The 24,193-nt window shown below is 37.5% G+C and overlaps 2 protein-coding genes across 2 annotated transcripts; one reads left to right on the top strand and one right to left on the bottom strand.

Moving 5' to 3' along the window:
* Positions 1-2,222: 2,222 nt before the first annotated feature.
* LOC149192232 (uncharacterized) lies at positions 2,223-3,201 on the bottom strand. Its single transcript, XM_089406338.1, has 2 exons — positions 2,864-3,201; positions 2,223-2,764 (listed from the first exon to the last, which is right to left on the bottom strand). The coding sequence occupies exons 1-2, from the start codon at positions 3,040-3,042 to the stop codon at positions 2,392-2,394; spliced, it is 552 nt and encodes a 183-aa protein (XP_089262464.1). The 5' UTR covers positions 3,043-3,201; the 3' UTR covers positions 2,223-2,391.
* Positions 3,202-14,664: 11,463 nt separating this feature from the next.
* LOC149192231 (uncharacterized) lies at positions 14,665-15,147 on the top strand. Its single transcript, XM_089406875.1, has one exon. It carries the CDS (start codon positions 14,665-14,667, stop codon positions 15,145-15,147), a length of 483 nt encoding a protein of 160 aa, XP_089263001.1.
* Positions 15,148-24,193: the final 9,046 nt, after the last annotated feature.

The raw sequence follows: 24,193 nt of genomic DNA, 5'->3' as shown, positions 1-24,193 counted from the left end.
AAGATCAGAGAGCATTGGAATTGCTTTGAGAAGAGTACTACAGAAGAGATAATATGTGGCAGTAGCCCACATACAAGTAATTTTTTTGAAAAAGTCCAGGATATGGTTAGACAGCCCGGAAAAATAGAAAAATAGAAGACCTGCACCAGCAAATGAAGAAACTGAAATTTGAACCCTACAACTATAAGAAAGAAACTGAAATTTGAAGCCTACAACTACAAGAAAAAGCTGAAACAATTTAGAGGCTACAGGATCTAGAAAAAAAAGAGAAGAAACTGAAAAAATAGAAAAATAGAAGACCTGCACCAGCAAATGAAGAAACTAAAATTTGAAGCCTACAACTGCAAGAAAAAGCTGAAACAATTTAGAGGCTACAGGATCTAGAAGAAGAAGAGAACAAAAGTAAATATTGTTGAAGGCATTCTTTTTAAATTGTAAGCTTTGTTGAGACAGACCACTAGTTATCTTAATTAAATTTTTATGTGGTTGAAAATTTGAAATTAAGGGGGAGTGTTGGAGAATCTAATTCCAACCAGATGTTAGGTGTCAAAATAGTGGCTCCAAGTGTCCCAGTCCAATTTCAGTTAGTCTAGTTTAATTCCAGTGATTTATGTTTCCAATGTAATGTATTCTTAACACTGAGAAGAGTAATCCTCTATTCCATTTTTTTTTCTCTTCAATTTTTGTCAAAAACACGTAGGATTATGTTCTTGATTTCTTGCGCTAGCAATCAAACCCTTGTTGAATACATGGGCAAACATTACTCAACGACATTGGATCCACCCCATTAGGGTTTCCTCTAATCTTCACTTTTAAACAAACAAACAAACCAACAAACTGCATTAACCCCCTTCAAATTGTAAAAAATGAGCAGTTAGACAGTGCAGAGAACAAAGAACATTCTTCATAGCTCTTACACAAATGGTTCACGGTCATCATTCCAAATTAAAAATGCAAAAACATTCCTTCTATGAGTTGACAGAACCTTGCAGCAAATTTGTTCTAGTGAATTTCTTCCCTGTTCTCACACACATTGTGGCTACCACTACATCCAACTCCTCCCGTGCAGCAGGTCCCATGCAAGAAAACTATCTCTTCGATCTCTTCTTTCCGAATACCAAGCACCACTAGGAGGAAGTAGTTGACAAATAGTCGTATCTCCTCCGTGATGTGGAGGCTATGATGAAGTAAAAAGTCTCGAATGGTGCTGCCCTCTGGAGTGCCCTCCACCGGCATGATGACCTGATCTACCTTGCACTCAATCTCACGCTTCAGATCGATTGCACACAATAACCTATCAAATTATCAATTGCATCAGGATCAAGCTCTGGAACAGTTTTATCGCAATCCACTGTTGGATGCCATTTACCTCCACGCATTAAGTCTTTTATCGTCCTACTCGATGTTCACAAGCCGTAGTCTCTTGTAATGCAAAGCCTCGGATCAGTTTCCCGTCGGGAGCCAATTTTTTTATATATCTTGGGTAGACATCAACATATTAGTATTGACAAGGTATGAGGCACACTCCTCAAGTGAGGTGAACAAGCGAAACGTTGAGCTGAAGCATACAGACGCTTACCATCATCATACATACAGGGAATTAACATTCTTGCCTGTTTAACGCCAAAATAGGCAATCGCAAACCTATAATAAGAACCCTAATGCCATTTGCCTTGCAATTTCCATATTCTCTGACCCGATACTAACCACTTTGTTTACTCTTATTTTATATGACAGAAACCAAAAGATTACAGTTTCTGAGGCGGCATCATGATAGCTACAGAAAACGCAAACTCTCACATTTATTATATATATCCAGCATGTTCTCCCAAGAGGCAGCCCAGATTATTATAAATGGCTCTTGGTGGGATTTTATGCCTATTGGCGTACGTTTTAGCAGGATAATTGTTACAATAGGTTTTTTAAACTATTACACCTGTTGAATCTCCTCGGATAACTGTTCAAACGATGGATAGGTGAACAATTGTGTAATGCGACTCTTCAATCATCCCAATAAAAAAGAACGTGGGAGCACCACTACAGTGATTGCCTCCCCAGGGTTTTCATAACGCTCAGATTTCACGCTGCTTTGAAGTAGCAACCCTTAGATATGGACCCCTCTGTTTGCACGATCGAGAGTCGATTAACTCTTTCTGCTGAAGAACAGACTGGCAATTTGTTTTTGAATGAATTTGCGCTAATGGAAAATAAATGGAAATGAGAACTTTATAACGATGTATTGCAACGGCATTAAATTTCATTGGTCAAATTCAATTATTTACATATGTAGCAAAAATGCCTAAGAAAGAAGGCACTCTTTACAGAAAATGGAAACTTGACACAACCATCTATAAACTATGTACTCTATTTGTGACACGCCCTAAAGAAAAATCAGCATAGCACGTCAGAGAGAAGCTTATAGCGACGACCCAATCCACTTTTGGTGGGGCTACTCTGAGGAGGATCAGTACCAGGTGAGTTTCTGCAGCTTTTAACAGACAACTTACAGTCTTGTATGAGACTCGACGTCTGGATCTGCCTGCTCCCTCCGAATTTGACAGGGAATTTAAGGGTAGACTTAGCATTAATCTTCTTGTGCTTCTCAATGGTAGCTACCACCTTGATCTTCCTACTTTCAGTTTCCTGCAATTCAACTTTCCTTTTATGGCTCTGAATTTTCTGCTTTTCCTCCAAGTCGAGGCACCAATCACATACATCTACGCCGTTTAGTCTCAATTGATCACAATACAACCTGCTGCAATATCTGCAAGATTGGCTCCATAATGCACAATATCAGAACCGAGATAAGTAATTTGATGCCCAAAAAAACCATGGAACAATAGAAGCAAAGGCAGAGTCTCACATGTGCTGAAATCGGTGGCGGCATCTGTGGCATCTGAACAAACTTTCCTGAAACCCAATGTCGCCACACATGCAACATTCTCTTCCGCTCCCTTTCTTAGTATTCTCTCTGGAGCTGCAATTTAGGGTTTTACTTCCTTCCTGATCCATACCACTCGATCGCCAGCGACTATTCTCCATGGATGCATACAGCTTTTGCCTAATTTACAACGACAATCCTCATCCTTTCATAAATAATATGTTTGCTGAGGCTCTCCGCAATGCAATATCAAATCATAGTATCCGATGCTTGTATAGTTCATGGATGGATCAAAATTTCCAAGAACACCCGGTCTCGGAGGGCTATATGCAGCTGAATGCAAAATACGGCTTCGAATCAAAGCAAACAACGGCCACCCGTCCTTGCTTAATCCAATATAGATTCATGGTGAGCAGTCACATTCAGTGTTTATAATTTATTAATCCAATATAGATTCATGGTGAGCAGTTACATTCAGTGTTTATAATTTATTAATCCAATATAGATTCATGGTGAGCAGTCACATTCAGTGTTTATAAATAAATTATAGTAATTTCATGGATAAGTTCAATGGAGACACCATCCAAGTAATTTCTTCCTGTTGCTGCATAATGCGAAGTGGGACCCCTCATTGTCTCAATCGAATCAAGGTGAGAATCGTACAATGCACTACACGCCGATTGCCGACCCGACATAGACAGAGTTGAGGAAACATTGGATTCGCCTGCTTTTGACATGTGAACGTTTTAATGGGGAATGAGATTAAATTAAATGGCAAATAGATGTGAATCATCTTTGACGCTGTTGCCTTCGACTCTGCGATTCCAAATGCTTCATCTTTCCAGATTGGCATGCTACATACATCACGGAACTCGGAATCAATTTAAGAATGATCGACGTTGACGCACACGGTTTCGTGTGAGTCACGACTACGACAACCAATCCCCATTTCTCGGCATTTGTGATTCCCTGAATTTAGGAGGTATGCATGTATACCGTGGGATAAGGGGAATTCACATTGGTCCTTTTTACTGGGAAAATTATTCTCGAATTTGGAACTAATTAGGTCAGAAGTTTCGTTTTTCTCATATGAATATTCGTTTTGGTTTTTGTGGTTTTCGTGTGCGTTATCTAACTTAATATAGAGCAGATATGTAGGTATAAGGTAGGTAAACAATTTTAAAAGTCAGTGTAATTAAAAAATAATAATATTAAAAGTTAAAAGTGATTTGGGATGAGTGTAAAGATTGACAAATTAATAATAAAAAGTTAAACTAATAAAAATAAAAAAATTATTTTGTTATTAACTTGTGAATAGGGTTTGTTACAATACCATGAGCCAATACCATGGCTTATTAATACCACAACCTCAAAAACCATAATTTATTTCACAACAAAAATACTTTATAACAATATGACAAGATTCTTAACCATGAATATTCATCTCACTTTACATTGGATATTATTAACTTGTAAAAAATTGGCTTTGCTATAATACCATGGGCCAATACCATGACTTATCAATACCACATGCCCAAAAAACATAACTTATTTACAATCAAATTATTTTATAACAGTAAGAAAATATTCTTAACCATGGATACTCATTCCGCTTTACCATGGATATTTTTAACTTGTAAATAGGCTTTGTTATAATACCATGGGCCAATACCAAGGCTTATCAATACCACATGTCCAAAAACATAACTTATTTCATAATCAAATATTTTGTAACAACATGACAGGATTCTTAATCATGGATATTCACCCCCACTTTGTCATTGATATTATGAACTTGTGAATAAGATTTGTTACAATAGTATGGGCTAATACCATGGTTTATTAATACAACATACCAAAAAATTATAACCTATTTCACAATCAAATTATTTTATAACAATATGACAAGATTCTTAAGCATCGATATTCACCCCCACTTTACCATGGATATTATTAATTTGTAAATAGGCTTTGTTACAATACCATGGGCTAATACCATGTATTATCAATACCATAGGGCCAAAAACCATAACTTATTTCACAATAAAAATATTTTATTTTAATTTAATTTATAACATTTTTTAATTGAAGCTAATCCGAAAAGGGTTATAATTAGTTTTGAGATATATCTAAACCCTCCATCCTGAGGACTACTAAAAATACTCCCATAGAAATTGAACTAAGGTTTTAATCAAATTAAAAATGAGAATATATTTATATTTAAAGATGTGAAATTTATATAATACAAAGAGTATTAGTAAGAACCAACATGCATCCATCTTAACTAAGGATCCGAGAGATGACAAAAGGAAAATTGAAGGGAAGATAGAGGGAGGGAGATAGTGACAAAGCTGGAGGGGAGAGAGGGAGAGAGAGAGAGAGAGAGAGAGAGATTATGGGGGGAGACGGAGAGAGGGAGGTGGGAGAGAGAGGAAGGAAGAGAGAGAGGAGGGGAGAGGGAGAAGAAGAGGGGAGGGAGAGAGAGAGATGGAATTGGAGAGGGAGAGAGAGAGAAGAAAAAAAAAAAGGCATAGGGAGATACAGGTGGAGAGAGAGAGGGAGTGATAAGGGAGAGATGGAGCGAGAGAGAGGGAGAGAGGAGAGTATGGAAGAGAGAGAAGAGGTGGGGGGAGAAGGGAAAGAGAGAGGGGGAGGCACAAAGATGGAGGGGAGAGAGAGAGTGATAGAGGGGCAAGAGAAAGAGGGAGGTGGGAGAGAAATGGACAAAGAGCACTCAAGAGAGATAAGGAGAGAGATATGGAGTTGGAAGGGGGGAGAGAGGGAAGGAAGAAGAAAGACATAGAGGGAGAAAGGTAGAGAGGGAGAGAGGGAGTGACAAGGGAGCGATGGAGAGAGAATGAGGGAGAGAGGAGAGAAGGAGGGAAGAGAGTGAGGGAGAGAGAAGAGAAGGAGGGAGGGAGAGAGAGACAGATATGGAGAGAGAGTGTGTATGTTTGGGGGTTGAGATAGAGAGAGGGAACAAGAAAGAGACGCATAGATGTAAATATATATATTATATAGTATTATAAACCAGTCTAGATCTATGTTAACCCAAATTTATCAAGCGCCAAGAGGGATTAAATCTCTCAAGGGACAAACCTTTCCTCAAGTTTTGCACTCAAAAAAGAGGTTTTCACCTTGAGAGATTGACTCCCTCTCGATGCTTGGTAGATCTAGGTTAAGATGGATCTAGGGTGGTGGTAAAAAATTTAATTATATAATAAGTGTTTTATTTTTTTTAATAATTTTTATTTAGTAGAAAGGAGACTACATATCTTATTATGTCGATAGGTTTTTTATCGTGAGTTTCTTCCTCATGTTTTGTAGCAGATTCGTCGGCCCAAAGAATATGCTTTCCAAGCTGGCCAATATGAGGGTTGCACGTTGCGCAGATGTCTGCTCTGTTCTGCTATGATTTTCTTCGTTCTGGGGTAGAATGGATCATTTTATGGCGACCGAGTGAACCATTTGGGACTTGAGAAGACCTACCATGGCGAGCGGGATTACTTGGGGAACCAATTTGTTGGAGCTCCTAGCTATTGGCAATGCCACACATTCTCGGTGGAGAGGCAAACCTGGATCGACAGAAAGCAGTCCATTCCGTATCTAACTTATTTTCATTTGAATTTGCATAGGGAATTAAAGGAATGGATGAAGACTATGGCATCCGCATGGCGGAATTTCTTGTTTGCGTTTGTGGGTTCTGCGCGTCGGGCTCTAGCAATCTGGTGTGTCCGTTATCAACCAATGAAGGGATTCTTCGAAATGCTTAATGGTGAATTGCAAGATGAAGTGGAGTAACAGGCCGAAGGCGCTGATGCAAGAATTGCTGAGGGTCGATTTCTGCCTGCAACCGCCCAGGAATTCCCTGACCCGGCGATCGACTTTCCATGGGTTGATAGCGAGGTGTATATTGTTGGAAATATTAATCCCAACCACCGCGTTAAACACCCTGACAACAGCCATACTTATCATAAGTATTTTTGCAGGTTGCGTCTCTATTTGAAGATGGAAGGACTTAAGCCAAAACAGAAGTACAAGAACTATACTTTTCAAAAGTATTTTTGCAGGTTGTGTCTCTATTTGAAGATGGAAGGAATGAAGCTAGAACAGAAGTACCGTGCAAACTGAACCATTCCTAAACACAACAAAGAATTTAAGGCATTTAATGTATTTTGATAAATAGATATGGGCAATCATTCATTCCGCGACTATCGCCCACACCCCACAAACACCTACGCGATTCTGATCACACTCAACAACAACAATGTATTAATTATTTGCTATGTCATGCATTAATGTAAAAATTGTATGTTGAGATAAAGAAGCATGTAAAATTCATTTTTGCGAGTAAGAGAGTAAGAGAGAAAGAGAGCGAGAGTCTCTAAGGAGAAAATGGCGGACCAAATTTTGGTGGGCGTGTGAAAAATAATTGTTAGTGTGTTTTACTATGTGTTATTCCATGTGAACTGAAAATCTCTGAAACCTTGGTGAATGAGCGACAGTCTCATATGAATGTATTTTTCATGAATTAGAAGTTAATCCTAAGTTTTATTTTTCGGTGAGTGAAAACTGTGTTTTTAAGTCTCTGTATATCTGCGTGTAAAGATAGCTGGGCGAAATCAATCTACATATATATCTGCGTGTAAAGCTAGCTAGGCGAAATCGAGCTACACGAAATCAGGTTTGCCAAAGACAATCCTCTGCCTCTCCGCGTAAAAAGTTTTAACATATACCCATATACACATGGAATCTTCCTTCAAACCCAGAAACATACCCACTCTATTACTATTACAGATGAGAGATTGATGAATTCCGAGAAAACCCTCAAAATGGAGGAGGCATTGAAGAGTTATTCTAATGAAAAAATCAAGAACATGCGGGAAAAGGTCACTGAGATTATGCCCACTTTTCTTTCTATGAATTTTGCAGAAAAAGATAATGGTGAGATTTTTGCAAAGGATGCCTTCGATCTCAGCATTAAAGGCATGCTTCACAAAACCATGAGTAACCAGTTTTGGAATCAACTGTAAAATGTGTGAACTCCTTATTTATTTCTTTTATCTTATGGTCGGATCAAATTAGATTTCTACAAAGAATTCAGGATCGAATTATTGAGTTATGATGATAGAATCCAATTTAGCAACAACATCATTGCTTTGTTTACCTCACAATAATTGCGTGTCAAGCTTGGAGAAGCGACAGAAGCTCAACGAACCAGGCCTTTTGAAGCTGTGGCGTCCATGACCTTGACCAATCGATGATAGGCAGGTATAATCTAAGAACCAATGCATGCTCGATACCCGCCGCAAGTCATCCATGCATACCTACCCTCCAACGTGCCGATACCTGCTATTTGCTGTCTAAAACTTCTCGTGTTTACAAACTAGTTTCTTTCTTCTTGGTTCAAAGGAAGTATAGTTCTCTTTGGCTGCTCTTTCCCAGTTGTTTCGTTTGTTCCTGTCATAGTTTCCATTTCTTTGGTTATTTTCCTCCTGGTTTTCGTTCATGCTGGCGGAATTCATGCTCTCCCCCCGGCACACGCCTGGTAAGAGGTCAGTATATTAATTTATCTTTTTAATCCTTTACAGCTTCTTACGTTGTTTACGTTTCTGCGGTTTTCCCATGTATCTCTCAAGGTATATAGTATGGCTTTCTGAAATTTAGTGATGGTTTAGTCTGGGGATACTACGACGAATTATTCTTATGGTTCTGGTCCTTTACAAGTTAATTTTTGAATCAATCCGCTCAACCTGTTTGAGTTTAGTGGCTACTGGGTGTCTCTCTTTTTCCTTGGTTCTGGTCTGGTTCTCCAAAATGCTTTCGGCATTTATCCTTAAATTGAAGAAATCCATAGTATTTTACAAACCGTGCTCTGACATTCACTTTAGAATAGGGGCATGGTGGTGCATTGTTGAGATTTACTGCTGCTGCTTAGTTTGCCAAGAATCCTCCTCCAGTTAGATGTTTCTTAATCTCATTCTCTGAGCGACCTGAAGCACTTTCGATTCAGTGCCTGTAATGGCTTCCTTTGGATGGCCGGAATGCGGGATCGGAAAACCTTTTCTAGGACCGGAAATCCCGTAATCTATCTTCAGAATGAAAATTCAAATTTCATTGAGTTATGGATTTTGTCCTTTATATGACGTGTTTTTGTACTTAAGTGTACAGTCAATCTAGGAGCATCCCTCTTTAGTCAAATTGCCGGTGCGCTTTCGTCATCCCTAGTTATGGTCCCTGGCTAAAAGTTGGCCTATTAATCTGTGCCCACCTTGTATTGTTGGAGCCTTCCTTCCGGAGTCTTCTAAGCGCTAGTCCCAAAGTCTGATCTGATCCATCCTCACTTAATTCCCCTCAATTGGCATTTATCTCATCTAGGTGATATGTTCAGAAATGGATCAGAGGATGATTAATTTCCTGTACAATCCTGATCTGGAATTTAATTAGGTCCCCAAGGGTTATTCTATTGAGGCGTGGTTTTTCTAGAATTGAATGGACGTTGGGTCGGACGCATCGGCCACGGAGGCCATGGTCCGAGCCACTATCTTGGCTGAAAAGGCACGTGAGGCTTCCACGTTGTCTGCTGGGTGGCAATCCACCCTGGACGACATGATTGTCAAACCTTCGTGGCAAGAGAAGGATGGGCTCCTCTCTATTCATCCATCTCAGAAAGCATATAGCAAAGAGGAGTCCCTGCTGTGCGAACATGTGAACCATTACAACAAAGCCAGGAACCCTGTAAAAACCACCTCCCCGCCTTCAGCTATCAATTTGGACAGTTCTCATCTTTCTGAAAGAATTGAAAGCCTTCAGGATCTCGCCTTGGTGGGCAGGTGGCATTTCCCGGAAATGGACGATGCTGCTATGAGAAAATGGCTTGAGGACCGGTGGAAACCTCTGATCGGTTATACCCCCATCATCTCCCTCCTCATGAAAGAGTGGTATTGTTTTCACTTCCTGAAGGCCTGTGACTTAGAAGCTGTCTTGAAGGGTCCCTGGGTTTTTGGAAGAAGTTTTCTAGCTCTCTACAGGTGGTATATTGGATTCGACCCTTTAAAAAACACTCCATCAAATAATTTGATTTGGGTTAAACTCCCAAATCTCCCTCTGGAGATGTGGTCCATGGAATCCCTCGCTGTAATAGGCAACTCCATTGGTAGATTTGTTTATGTTGACCCATGGTGTCGTGGAGAAAAAGACAAAAGGATAGCGTGGATTCTCATTGAGAAGGCATATAAGGGGGGTTATCCAGATCATATTGAGATTGCGTGGGGGCACCTGAAAATTAAACAAAGGCTAGATTTTTGGGGCATACCCTTTAGGTGCTCCTCATGCCACAAAACTGGGCATTTAATAAAAAATTGCAGGCGGCATGCGGCCCCAAAACCAAGGTTGTTTCATCGCAGATCCCGGATAGACTCACCCATTCCCTCTATAAAGAAGATTTCATCGCCTTCAGCCAGCTTATCGGCGACCGAACTTGTGGATGATCAGGCCCTTAAAAATCTGGAACCCACCCTGTCCCCGCGGCTATCATCTCAGGATTTTTCTAATGGGCCTGAAGCCAGACCAGTTTCCTCTGCAAAGGCTGCTTGTTCCAATATTAATAGGGCTTCGTCTAATTTCTGCTCGCCCATTCCTGAACCAAGGGATGACAAAGTTGTTCCCTCTCCAGCGCCCTTTCAGATTAAGGATTTTATCGTTGGCTCCCACCCCATAGTGATATCATCTTCATCCCCGACGCCGGACAAGAGTCATCTTCTTTCCTCAAAAAGCAAAGAGTCGCCGGACAGGTGTCTTCCTCTTTCCTCAAAAGGCAAAGAGCCTTTGGTGGCGGCCACTCCGTTCAATTCCCCTGAGTCATCTCCAGTTAATATGTGTGACAATGATATAGATTTTTTACTTAGTAGAAAGTCTCTTGAGTTGGAGCCTCTGACCATTCATAAACCGAATAACCCTGCTTCTCCCTTCATAAGTCCAAATTCTGCAAGGAATATTACAGTAAGAAAGAAACACAATGGAGGGAGCAGACATTTTAGGGGGAGGACGATTGTTTCAGATAGCGGAGTAAGGAACTTATCACTAATCGATGTTCCCATATATGATATGACTGAATCACAGCCTCTTAGAGCAAGCATGGCTGGTGACTCATCCAAATGACCTTTATTGTATCCATGAATATTAGGGGTTTAGGTGCAAACCCAAAATTCTTGGCGCTAAGGGACATCTTCCACACAGCTCGGCCAAAAATTATTTTAATCCAAGAAACCATGCACAGCAGTCAGGTATCCATATCTTACTTTAGGAAAATGCTTCCTTCATGGTATATGGTTGCCTCAGAGGCAAGAGGCCTGTCAGGGGGGTTGGCAGTCTTATGGGATCCTGAATGGATCAGTGCCAAAGCCTACAAGTGTTTTGTTGGTATTCTTATCTCGGCATTTATCAGAGGTCAAAGATTCCAAATTAATATTTTGAACACCTATGCGCCTTATAAGAACAGAATCCCTTTCTGGGAAAAATTGTTTGCCTCGGAAATTTTTGATATTGAATCTCTGATGATTGCAGGTGATCTAAATGTAACTTTAAGCACTGACGAATGCTGGGGTAACTGCAGAAAAAGAGACTCGCTTGCTGACCGTATTAAGCTGGAACTTCTGAATAGAAATCTTGTGGATATTGCTCCTCCGAAAATGATGCCTACGTGGGATAATGGAAGGTCAGGAGAGGCGTATATTGCTAAAAGGATTGATCGGTTCATTCTGCATGTTAGCATCATAGACAAAATGGGCATGCCTATTTCATCCATAGGGAACGCCTTTACATCAGATCACAGGCCAATTTTCCTCAGCTGGCAGGAGAAGGGTTTCAGAATGGGTTATCCCTTCAAATTCAATAGAACATGGTTAGAGGACCCAGATTTCAATAAAATCATATCTAATGCATGGAAGGATCTATCCGCAAGAGATTTGTCCCCCCCATTTATGACGTTTAGAGACAAGATGTCTGTTTTGAGAAAGGTGGCAAAAGAGTGGCAATATGATAAAAGAAAAAGGGACAGACATGTGCTTCAAGAAATACAAAAGGAGCTGGACAGGATTTTAGGGTCTATGGATGCAAATTTTTTTCCTCTTAGCATGAAATGCCGTATAAGAGATCTTGAAAAAAAAAAAAAAAAAAATCTTTTGGAACAGGAGGAGGCCTCATGGAGGCTCAAAAGCAGGGCAATATGGCTGAAGGATGGTGACCGGAACACAAGGTTTTTTCATAAATTTGCAAATGCCAGGCGCGAAAAAAACACAATATGGAGAATTAATGATGGCAAGGGTGGTTTTTTCGTATCTCAACATGATATATCGAATGAAGCTGTGCGGCATTTCAAAAACCAGTACAAAAGAAGGGAAGTCTGTGATTTTCAGGACATTCTATGGGGTATTGAATTGGCTCCACAAATGTTCGATGATGAGAAAAACGCGAGCCTATTTCAGCCAATCACAGAGGAGGAGCTCCTTGGAGTTCTTAAAGCTTTCAAAAAGGATAAATGCCCAGGCCCGGATGGCTGGACCATAGAATTTTTTACTCACTTTTTTGATATCATCAAGAAAGACTTGCTGAGGATGGTTGAAGCATCTCGAATCTCTGGAAATATTCATCAGATCACAACATCCACACAGATTTCTCTAATCCCAAAAAAGGCAGAAGCAGAATCTTTCCAAGATTTCAGGCCGATCTCATTATGCAATATATCCTTCAAAATTATCACTAAAATTATTGCTGAAAGAATGAAATCGACTCTGGCCACCTTTCTTTCCAAGGACCAACATGCTTTTTTAAAGGGGCGCAACATTTTGGATGCAGTTGCTATAACACAGGAAAGTCTTTTTTCAATGATATCAAGAAAAACAGATGCGGCCATTCTAAAAATTGACTTGCAAAGAGCCTACGATTGTTTAGATTGGGGATTCATTAGATGTTTATTGGCAAAGATCGGCCTAAAATCAAATTCCATCAACTGGATTATGTCATGCGTTGAAAATGTCCACTACTCGGTCATCATAAATGGAATGCCTTCTCCTTTCTTTCCAGCGGAAAGGGGTCTTCGTCAGGGGTGCCCCCTTTCCCCTCTTTTATTTATATTGGCAATGAACTCTCTCAGCCTTCAGATTAACAAGGCAGTGGCCGAAAATAGATGCAGGCCTGTCATGATTTGCAGGGACATCTATATCTCTCACAACCTCTTTGTTGATGACGTGCTCATCTTTGCTATGCTATGCAGGGTGTCCTGGATATGCCTCAACGATATTCTTAATAGATTCCAGAGGGCTACTGGGTTACAAATTAATAGAGCAAAATCTACCCTTTTCCACAATGATACCAACATGGAAATGGTGAATTGGATCTCTGAACTGCTCGGTATAGAGTCGAGATCGCTAAAGGAGGGTTTGAAATATCTGGGATTTCAGCTGAAGGCCAAGGGCTATTCCAAAGCGGATTGGCAATGGGTGATAGAAAGATACTACAAAAAGATTTCGGCGTGGGAATATAAGACTCTTTCCTTGGCAGGTAGAATTATTTTAACGCAGGAAGTCTTAGTGCAATTAGCTGTTTACTGGGCTCATATTTTCTACCTTCCAGCAAGTATCATACACAAAATGAACAGAGTTTCTGCAAATTTTATATGGGGCGGAAAATCTAATCAGAGGAAACTCCATCTGTCCAAAATGGATAAGATCTCTCTACCAAAGAATCTTGGCGGCTGGGGCCTGTTAGACCTGCGGATTTTTGGTAAAGTGCTCCTATGCAAAACGCTGTGGAGGGGTATTTATGGTGAAGGGCCGTGGAGTATCACTATTAAAAAGAAATACATGAAAGGTAAAGATTTGGAATTCTGGTACAGGAAGGGATCAATTGGAGCCAAACAAGGATCTGCTATCTGGCTCAGCCTCCGCAAAGTTGAGCAATACTTCTTAGAGAATCTGAGAGGGAGTCTTTATTTTGGCAGCAGAATTTTAATTGGAATTGACCCCATTATGGGTGGGCGGGAATGCTTATTCATCCCTGAAAGCCTCTTGTTCTTTTTTTACAGAAATGGCATTTTTATGTGGGACAAATTAATATCAATCTGGCATGGCCCAATTCCTTTATGGAAAGAAGCCCATGATCTTCATCTACCAGAACCTCTGGTTTCCGTATGGAAATCTGTAAAGGATGCTCTTTGTAGTTATGGTTTCCATCGCTCTGGGTCTTTGGATCATCTTATGTGGATTGTGCCAAATGCAAAGCTGCCGGCTCGTGTTAAAGATATTTACACTGATATGATTAAATTAAAGGCATCTAGCTCCTGTTCTATATATCCTCTGAGTCTCTGGAAGTCGGGATGCCCTCTCAAAATGATTCTTTTCTCGTGGCTAGTCTTCAACAACAGAAATTTGACTTGGGAAAATTTGAGGAAAAGGAACTGGCATGGACCGAGTAGATGTTCTATGTGCAAATCAGCGGAGGAATCCAATCATCATATGTTCTTCCAGTGCAATTCTTCTCTACAAATCTGGTATGAATTATCTCTGCTTTATGGTTTCCCTCATGTTGTTTTTGTTTCAATCTAGGTAGCTTTTGAATGGTGGTGTGCTCAAAGAGAATCATGGAGATCTCTCTTTATCATTGTCCTATGGTGCGCATGGAAATGGAGGAACGCCAAAATCTTCAAAGACTCAAAAGAACCCCTTAAGTCTATCTTGCATCATATTATCTCCATCCACGATGTTGTGCCATTAAAACAGCCCAAAATGAAAAAAGGTCGCATAAAAGAGAATGAAAGCCCTCTCAACAGGGCTCCTTGTGCTTTTTTTGATGGGGCCGAGCAACATAATATTTGTGGCTATGGTGTCCACATTATTATGGACGAGAAGCTGCAATACTTTATATCATGGAATGGTGGGAATGGCTCAAATAGTTTGGCTGAGGCGAGGGCTCTTGCAGGTCTTCTTGCTTTCTGTGTGTTTTTTGATATCCAGGACATTTCAATTTATGGCGACTCAAAAAAAATGACTGACCATGTAAAGGGTGCCTGCCACATTAGTAGTCCTCATTTGATGGGGTGGATGGAAAGGATTATGTTTTTTTGGGGGCGCATGAAAGATTGCTCCATTCACCACATCTTTCGTTCCCAAAACGTCCAAGCTGACTGTCTGTCAAAGAAGGGGCTGACTTTAGATTATGACTCATGGTCCATGATGGTTTCTGATGGAGAGTTCTCTTGCTTCATCTAGGACTTTTCTATTCCTGGGTTATGAGTCTTTTTGGTTTTTAATTCAGCGTCTTTCTCTTCATCTTTTCTTCTTCCTCTAGTATATATCAAGTTTTTCTGGCTGTCCTTATGCACTATCTCTTTTTGTAATATGTGTCTAGCCATCTGATGCTCTTTTATCTGAAGATTGTTAGCTGTGATTATGGACTGATGATGTTGGCTTCCGTATCCTTTGGGAAGTCCTATTCCTACAAGTTTTTTGTCTCATATATGCTGGCATGCTGGCTATTTTTGAGCCCTTATGTACCATCTGGACTTTTATATTGACTCAATATAATACTATGATGCTTTTTCTCTCTGAAAAAAAAAACTAATGGAGAAGTGTTGTCTAAATTAGAATCCACTCAAAGCAGTTTGGAGGAATTTGTCTTGTAAATTGAATGTCCAATAAATCAGGTGTTATAGATCAAAACTGCAATGTATAAATTAGAATCCACTTAAAGAAGTTGGAGAATTTTCCTTTGTAAATTGAATGTTTAATTGTATATTTGGCGTTCTTCATATATGCACAATGATATCAATGATCTCATGATTTATATGAATACAATACCTATAGTTGCACCTTTGTCAACGTCCCACTTGGGGCCCGATCATATTACTACAACATTGAATAAACAGTTGGGGATTCAGCAGATTCTGGGTTTTCCTTCTAATTTATGTAATCAACCTATGCCACAACCATCTATTTCTTCAAAGCCGAAATTTGCAACAAATACATATTTTTCTACTTTCCACCCTTCACATGCGGTTTCAAAGGCCCTCGTTAGCCCATCTATATTAAGGGAAACAGAGCCATCCTCAATTTCTTTTGCACATCAGTCTACAGGGGTTAATAACGATATCAATAGTATGGAAGTCAATGATTCTGACAATCGCTTTTAGTGGGCTAGCGATGATCTCTCAAAGAAGGTACTGGATCAGCACATCTTTGGTAGTTTTCAAGAAGGCAATTCGAGTACAGATATTAAGGCCCAAATGATTTTTTTTTGGGTAGTCTATTGGTCGATCGACCACTTGATAACCACATTTTTCTCTAACTCCTTTTGTCGACATTTTTTTCTCTTTGGAATAACAACACCTAGAAAATGCCATCATAAGCCAAAGGTTTGCTTAAAATAACAAAAAATGAAACTGATACTTTATGGTAGGAATAATTTTGGATGGATGAAATGGGAATCATTTGCTTAAAACAACAAACACTGAAACTGGGACTTTTTTGGAAGGAGAATTTGGTATGGATGGAATTGGAAATATTACTTGTGAACATTGTAGAAATTAAGGAATAGGTATTTCAACATGTTAAATCAAATTTTTTTAAAAGTAAATAATAATTCTAACAAATTTATGAAAAAAAATTAATAATAACCAGATTTTGATCATAAACAGTAAACAATGGAAATAGTAAGATATTTTACCATTTAAATTTTTTAGAATATGATATAAAATAATTTAACGTTTTTAAAGTATGATATAAAGTATGATATAAAAGTGTGTATGTTTAGTTAAAAAGCTTATGCCTTTATGATCTAACACAAAATTTGATAGAGGTGGATGCCTGTCCTTTTAATAACTATCAAAGTGTTATCCCTCCTGCTGCTATGGTTAGCCCAGTCAGTGATAACTATACCCACTAATGATCTGACAAACAATAATAGGATTCCCCACCCTTTAAAAAGTTTTATCACCACACAAAATGAATAGAGAAAAACCCAATGAGGGCTCGAGAGCTCAAAGAAATCCAACTTTAAGCGAGCGAAAAAAATGATTAAATGAGATAGAGAACCATCTGCTTTGTGAAGCATCTATTTCATATGTTTAAGGGCATGAGGTTTTTTCGGTTAAAGGAGCAAAAGAGTCACACCCAATGCAAACACATTTTCTTGCTAAATTTTCAAATGCTTTGAAGAGTGAATATGAAAGGTACAATGCACATTGTGACGTGCTACATAGCATTTTCATGAATTTCAGATGGCAAAGTTTTTTTAAGTATTGAATGTGAGGATTTTATTCGAGAGTGCAATGACATATTTTTGGCTGCGTAAACCCTTCAATGCATATCCTTAATGTGACGAAAATGATCATATTTTATGTTCATAATGTCTTGTTTAGAAAGGCTTTGGAAAATTAGTGTACATTATTTATATGGTTAGAGTAAAGTTGAGGGAAGGCTAAAAATAGAGTCTATTGTTTGTTTTAATATTATTTTATTAATTTTAATAAAATTAATATTTTTTAAAGATTATTTTATGTTTAATTTATGGTAAATTTTAATGTTAAATGGAAGAATGATTTATTTAATAGTACGTGAAGTTCATAGAATCAGTTTTAATGTTAAATGGAAGAATGATTTATTTAATAGTGGGGAAGTTCATAGAGTCAGTTTTAATGTTAAATGGGAGAATGATTTATTTAATAGTGAGATGATGCTCATGTGTAGAATTTTTTGTATGAAACTTAAATTTGATGCTTAGTCGATAGTAAACTCCATACAAACCAATTAAACAAATAATCTTAATTTTAAAACATAAATAAATATTTAAAGAAACAATTTCATTAAATAAATACATTTAAACATTAAAAAATAATTTTAATAAATAAATATAAAGTTTGTCAATGTTTGGGTGCAGAGTTACGTTTTTTTCAAAGGTGGAAACAAAAGTCTTTTATTGATAAAACAAAAGTGTGTTACATCTACAACATTGGCCCACAAGATCATTCCAACAGAAAAAGAAACACATGTAACCAAATCGCTCCTAGATATACCAACATACAAGGTACACATAAAAATCTGGCAATTACAAAAATAAACGTTGTGTCATATACAACAATCATACTATGTAGTGGAAAATTACAAACTGCCACCATAAATAACTTGAAGGAATTAAGAATTCAAAAACTTGAGTTGCTAGGTGTCATTGATAAGCAACTCATAGAAAATCCTCCTCATAGGCGCAGACAATCTTGTCTTAGAGAACCTATCCACATGTGTGTTCTGCTCTAAGTAGATATGGCAGAAATGGATGGATGCAAAGGAGGCCTTTAACACACTGACATGTTCCATCCAATGGAGGAGAGTAGGCACGAAAGAGTCCCTACCATAAAACTATTCAATCACTATCTTTGAATCCCCTACCACCTTAATATCCTCGAGTGCAAGCAAGCTAGCACAATGGAGTACCTCCGATAGCACCAACACTTCTAACCATTTTGAAAAACATTTTAATAAACATAATAATTTAGTGATATACTTTCTATAAATATAGATACGTGACAGTGACCACTCAACATTTGGTAATTAGTATCGGACAAGTTTTAGTTATGAACCTTTTTGAGCAATAGGGGAGGGACGCTAGTAGTTGGGAGCCCCCTTCAATTCCTCCAAACGACATGTAGACAATCACATTGGAGGTACAACAGTTGCCCCCTTCATATGAGCACATGTTGGGAATTTATATGATAAATCTCGTGCGGATGTGGGCAGGTTAGGGTTTATGTTACTGTGGGTTTTGGAGGGTTATCAAACCATCATGTTATTCTGCTTTGAACATTTGGTCCCCTGGTACTTGGGCAACCTTGCTGCAATGTTGGTCGCAACCATCACCATTCTTGGCATTGTGGAGAGTGTGTTATGGGGCATGATGGTTCCTGGTTCATCATGTTGTTCAATTGTTATTTTGTGTTTTGTTTGGTTTACTAGGATGGTTTTTCTTCCCCGCTGCACACTAGAAACTAGGGTATTCATTTGGCGATTTTCCTCGACTCGGTGCTAGATATGGCTTTTTCGTGCTCTAGAGAGTTTATCTACAGGTAACTTGACATTTTTTAACAAAATTTGGAGGATTTAATTTCACCTTCTTTGGCAATGGGGGTAGAGCCACGAAATTTTTATCAGAGGAAGCCAATTTAGGCTAGCCTGTAAGTTTCATAGCCATGAATTACAGTGGTGACAAAGCTGAATTTTCAATTCAAAGTGGAACAAGGCGAAACCAGGAGAGGATTTGTATTAGTTATCTATTTCATAGATGTGGCGATGACGGGCCTCAGGTTCAAGTTCAGTTTTTGGTTCAGGTCCAATCTGGTGATGTTTGCAAGCTGGAAATATCTCTTCTCCTTTGATGTTTTTTCTTGTGGCCTTCTTCCACATTTTATCATACGATATTATATGTTGTATAATATTTGCTTTGCATTTAGCATGAACATTTTCGAAGGAATTCCTGCCCAAAATTCTTTAATTCTTTCGATGGTTTTTGGTTATCCCAACACTTCTACTTTGTTAGGCTTGTCTTTATATTGTTAGTCAGAAATTTAGTTTAGAACATATTTTAGCAGTCGTGCATAGCGAACCTCTCCAAATAGTATAATATCCAGGGTTTAATATTGGTCAAAGGAGGTGGAGTACGTATGTCAATATTTTGCTTTATTCTTCCATATCTTAAATAAAGATCAAAGAGGTCTGGACTATAAGGGAAAGTTGTTTTAGCAGTCTCTCATCAGGTCATCACATTAGTCGTTAAATTTATTCTTCAGTTGAGTCTTTCGTTACTTGGCATGTACATGAATTTGATAAAGTACCAGGTGGGCAGTGTATGTATCTAGGCTCGAATTTGGAGTGTAGGTTCTTTCTACAGAAGAAGAAGAGAAAAAAAAATTAATAATAATAATAATAATAAATAAATAAATAAATTTAAAAATTAAATAATAATAATAATAATAATAAAATAATAATAATAATAATAACAATAATAATAATAATAATAATAATAATAATAATAAAAAAATAAATAAATAAAAATTGTTATCCCCCCAATAATAGGTTTCACTATAAATTATCCAATTGAAATCCCTGCACAATTCCTCAGGTTTTCCATGTCATGCACATGGAATGTATATGGGTCATAGTTGATAGATAATAAGAACTTTAACATTTGGTCCTCTTACATTTTCCCATAATGTTAAGTATGGCTAGAAACTTATGAGGCTTCTTGACACTCACTGGATCCTTAATTTGACATGTATATATAATGTATGAAAATATTTCATTGGATTATGCACTTAAGGCAATGAGTTTTATAAGTTTTGTCTTCTCCTCTGGTTCTTCATAACATGTAAATATTTTCCTTTCCTATAATTCAAGGCATAGTCAATAAGTTTTTAGCCCTCCATGAGATGTCATAATTATAGCCAACACAAGGCACATAACATCACATGCTTCTCCTCAAAATTGAATATAACCTCAAAGTGTGGAGAAGCAATTCAATGGTAGGTCATTTTTTAGGGAAAAAATAGGCCAAACAGAGGTTGGATCTACCCACAAAAAACAAGAAAATACAACCACTCAACTCCAAAGGTTGCACAAATTGGTTACATTTAGTGGTTGTTTTAGGTCGGCTTTTCAACTTAGAAACATCGTTGCATATTGAGTACTCATACTCATTGTATGACTTGTTTCCAACATTAATATGTATAAATATGCAATTTCTTGTTTAAATTTCTTTCTAGATCTAAACTGAGTGAACCCTTTCTCAATATATTTTTTGGCTCTTCGACAGGCCAAGATATGCATGTGTGCTATCACTATTTCCGGTCTCCAAGTTTTCCCAGAGGTCACTTTTACTGAATATTGAAGGAACACTTCGATTTGGGTAATCTTGTAGCAATCTTATCAGGTCACAACCATGAATAAGAGGCTTTACAAAATATTTCAGTTCATATAAAATTTCAACTAAATCCATAGTTTAGCTACCATGAACTGTAAGCCATAAGTTATAGAAAACTTTTTTGTGTGGCTTGGATGAGCATACAAATTCAACATTTCTGAAAATGATCCCTTGATAGACTTCGGTCAACACTTTCCAATTTTTCCATAATAATTTATTGTTGGTACTTTATCAGTCATTTTTATTATTCGAGCTTTATTGTAGTATTTAGTGCTAGGAGGAGAAACTCCAAGAGATAGGCCTCCATTGATGAGTTCAAATCTAGTTTCAACAGTGTTTCTGCCACCCCTTTGTAAATGGTATTTGAACCTACCCTCAATTGTGGACCCAATAGGACTATCAAAACAAATTAATTGAAATATCCCATCCATCAGAGGTCAGATTATTATGTGGACCTGATTGGAGTATCAAAATGATTTTGTTGAAATATTGCATCTGTTACGTTGGAGGTTAGAGCATGTGAACAACTTAAAAATATCTAATATTCTTGAAGTTTTAATATGCGGGATTAAAGCGATGGTGTGGCATGTGGGACCTCCTAACATCTACTATAATCCATTGTAATATGGCTTCGCATTTTTTAAAAGCTATAGCCCCTCCTATGTTGCTATTATAACATAGTTTCAATTAACAATGAAACAATGTTATATGTGGTTGATTATTACCAAACACCCCTAAGTTTCAATTAGACAGGTGGACGTGCTATTTCGATTAATCAACGTTAATACGCACATTCGGTATGCATATCTTATCGGTGTTTCTTTGTGCCTCTCGGTGCAAATGCTAGTACAATTTACCTTTTCATTTATACACACTTATAAAAGCATAGTGGTTCTCTTCTGCTTAATCCAAGCAAAACCTGATTAGATTTTTAGTTTTATGTAAGATTATCAATTTAGTAACTTACACATTATAATTTTAAAACTTTAGGGTTTTTGAATTTATTTAAATATTCAAAATTATTATTTAAACTTATAAATTAACATTTTGATAATTTTTAGTTAACTAAATTCAAAAATAATTTGAATTTTCTTTTAATCAAATACCAACCACAAAAAAAGGAAAGGAATATCATTTAACTATTAAGATAAATAGCTTTCAAAATATGAATTTCATATTGTATTATGTTGTATGGTAATAAGTTCTAGCCTTTTAAAATATGAATTTTGTACTCTATTATTTTGTATGGTAATAAGTTCTATTCAAATAGGATTTGAGAGTGATTTAAATTTGGATCACCTTAATTATGATTTTATTTAGGAAGGAATGAGTCTGAGTTTTAGGGAAAAACTATGTTGAAATTACTCATAAGATTTATAGTAAAATTTATAAACTCTACTTAGTGGATTACCTGGAATTGACTTTATTGGTTTCGGAAAGTTCATTAATACATCTAAAAATATAAGCAATTTTAATGTAAACATTAACTATATTTAAAAATAAATCAGTACTTTCTCTATCATAAAATAATGGAAGATGTGCCCCCGCTAAGGATATCTTAATTGGTGATGGTCATGTTATGAAGTATTATATAAACCATTAGATTCAATCTTCGAATCCGAGTTGGTCACACCAACAACAAAAAAAATTAATGGAAGATTTAAAATCATGTTAAAGAGAGATATATTTAGGCATTCAACCCTTTACATGTTTTATGGTGAATAATTATTTTATTACTATTAATTATGGGGTTAATAAGTATATTATTCATAACCTTATTTTTACCCTAAACCATACTATTCCATTGATGTATGATTTTGTATAGTCAATTGGCCAATGTTTATGGTAGATACCCTCTCCACTATGTAGAGGTTGTTTTTGCATTCAAGTGACTTTTGGATTCTATAAGGAGACTCATTTCTAAACCTTTTTAGGTCTATTTTGTCAAAAAATTGGATCAAATCCATAAAATATGCCTCCTCCATGTTCCTACCAAGTGCAAGGTGTTAGGGTCCTATAATAATAGGATTCATAATTTTGAATTGCTATGGTTAGTCTTGTAATATTGTACATACTTTTGCTTTCTGCAAATTTTTTTCCATATTAAAAAATTAAAAAACGTAAAGAGTATATGTCCTAAAAGAATAATCAAAGGACAAAAAAGAAAAAGAAAAGGATAAAAAAAATGAAAAATATGAACCCCACAAAAGAAATAAAACAGATCATGAAAGTGTGCAAATTCAAATGCCACTACTTTTTACTTTACTATGCAAAATAAGGTTGTGTGAAGCTTGTTGGAAATGCCACAATCCATGATGGTCAAAAAGCTTAATCTTGACTCATTCATGTTTTAAATTTTATGTTGATAAATAGAGAGTAAAGATCTAGCCAAATTGTTTAACTTTGGTAGATCAGTAGTTAGCTAGAGAATAAAAATGTGCTCATCAGCTTAATCTAAGCCATTGGAAGTTATAAGGTTAGAATTAGATAGTTTTCTTGTTAAAAAAAAAGGAAATAAAGGGTTTGCAAGCTCAAATGCTCCCAATAAAGTGAAGACAAAATGTTAGGATAAATAGAGGATAGGTAGAGGAAAGGTTGCAAAAGTACAAGGTTGCTCAGTCGAAAGCATATTTATCATGCTTAATCCTATGTTTCATGTGTAAGAGCATTTCTTAGAGTGAAAAGGTATTCACAAGCTTATTTAACTATTTCCCCCTCATTTCATTTCACCCTCACATACTTACTTACTAATTTCCCCATTATCTCATCATTTCTTATTAAATACCATTTTTCCCTTCATTTTGACCCTTACCCCTTGATTTCACACATTTCCCTAGTAAATTACCTTGTAAAACTGATCCCCTTACCCAAAACCCATTTTCGCTAGTGTGAAACCCATTCCCCATTGCAAATATTACAATCCCCCTTATTAATTTCCCTATTTTCCTTCAAAACCCATAAAAACCGCCTTATCCTAAGTTTTTATCCCCCCGCATAATTTAACTAACTCCCTGTTTCATATATCCCCAATAAACCCATTTTAACCCACCAACCCTTGGTGTAGTTAAAAGACCCCGCCACAATAACCCCTCCGTGCATCTTGACCATGCAACAGCCATCTAATCTCCCACCCCTAGATCCGACGGTGCGCATCCATATCACGCACATTCACCATCCGACCATTATCAACCCTAGAGCATGCGATATTTGCGGTTTTGCCTGAGCACTATTCTGCTATGTGGCAGCTCCAGGCTAGATCGCGTGCTCGCAAGAAAATACTGCCTGCCCTCCAAAAGCGATATGATGGCCCAAAAAACTGCCTCCCCACTAAGACCAAAAACTGTCCACTGT

Source organism: Pinus tabuliformis, chromosome 2_2 (assembly GCF_031772625.1).
Source record: "Pinus tabuliformis cultivar Carrire ecotype Pingquan chromosome 2_2, CPIR1, whole genome shotgun sequence".
Taxonomy (NCBI): domain Eukaryota; kingdom Viridiplantae; phylum Streptophyta; class Pinopsida; order Pinales; family Pinaceae; genus Pinus; species Pinus tabuliformis.
This window is presented reverse-complemented; position numbering and strand designations above follow the sequence as displayed.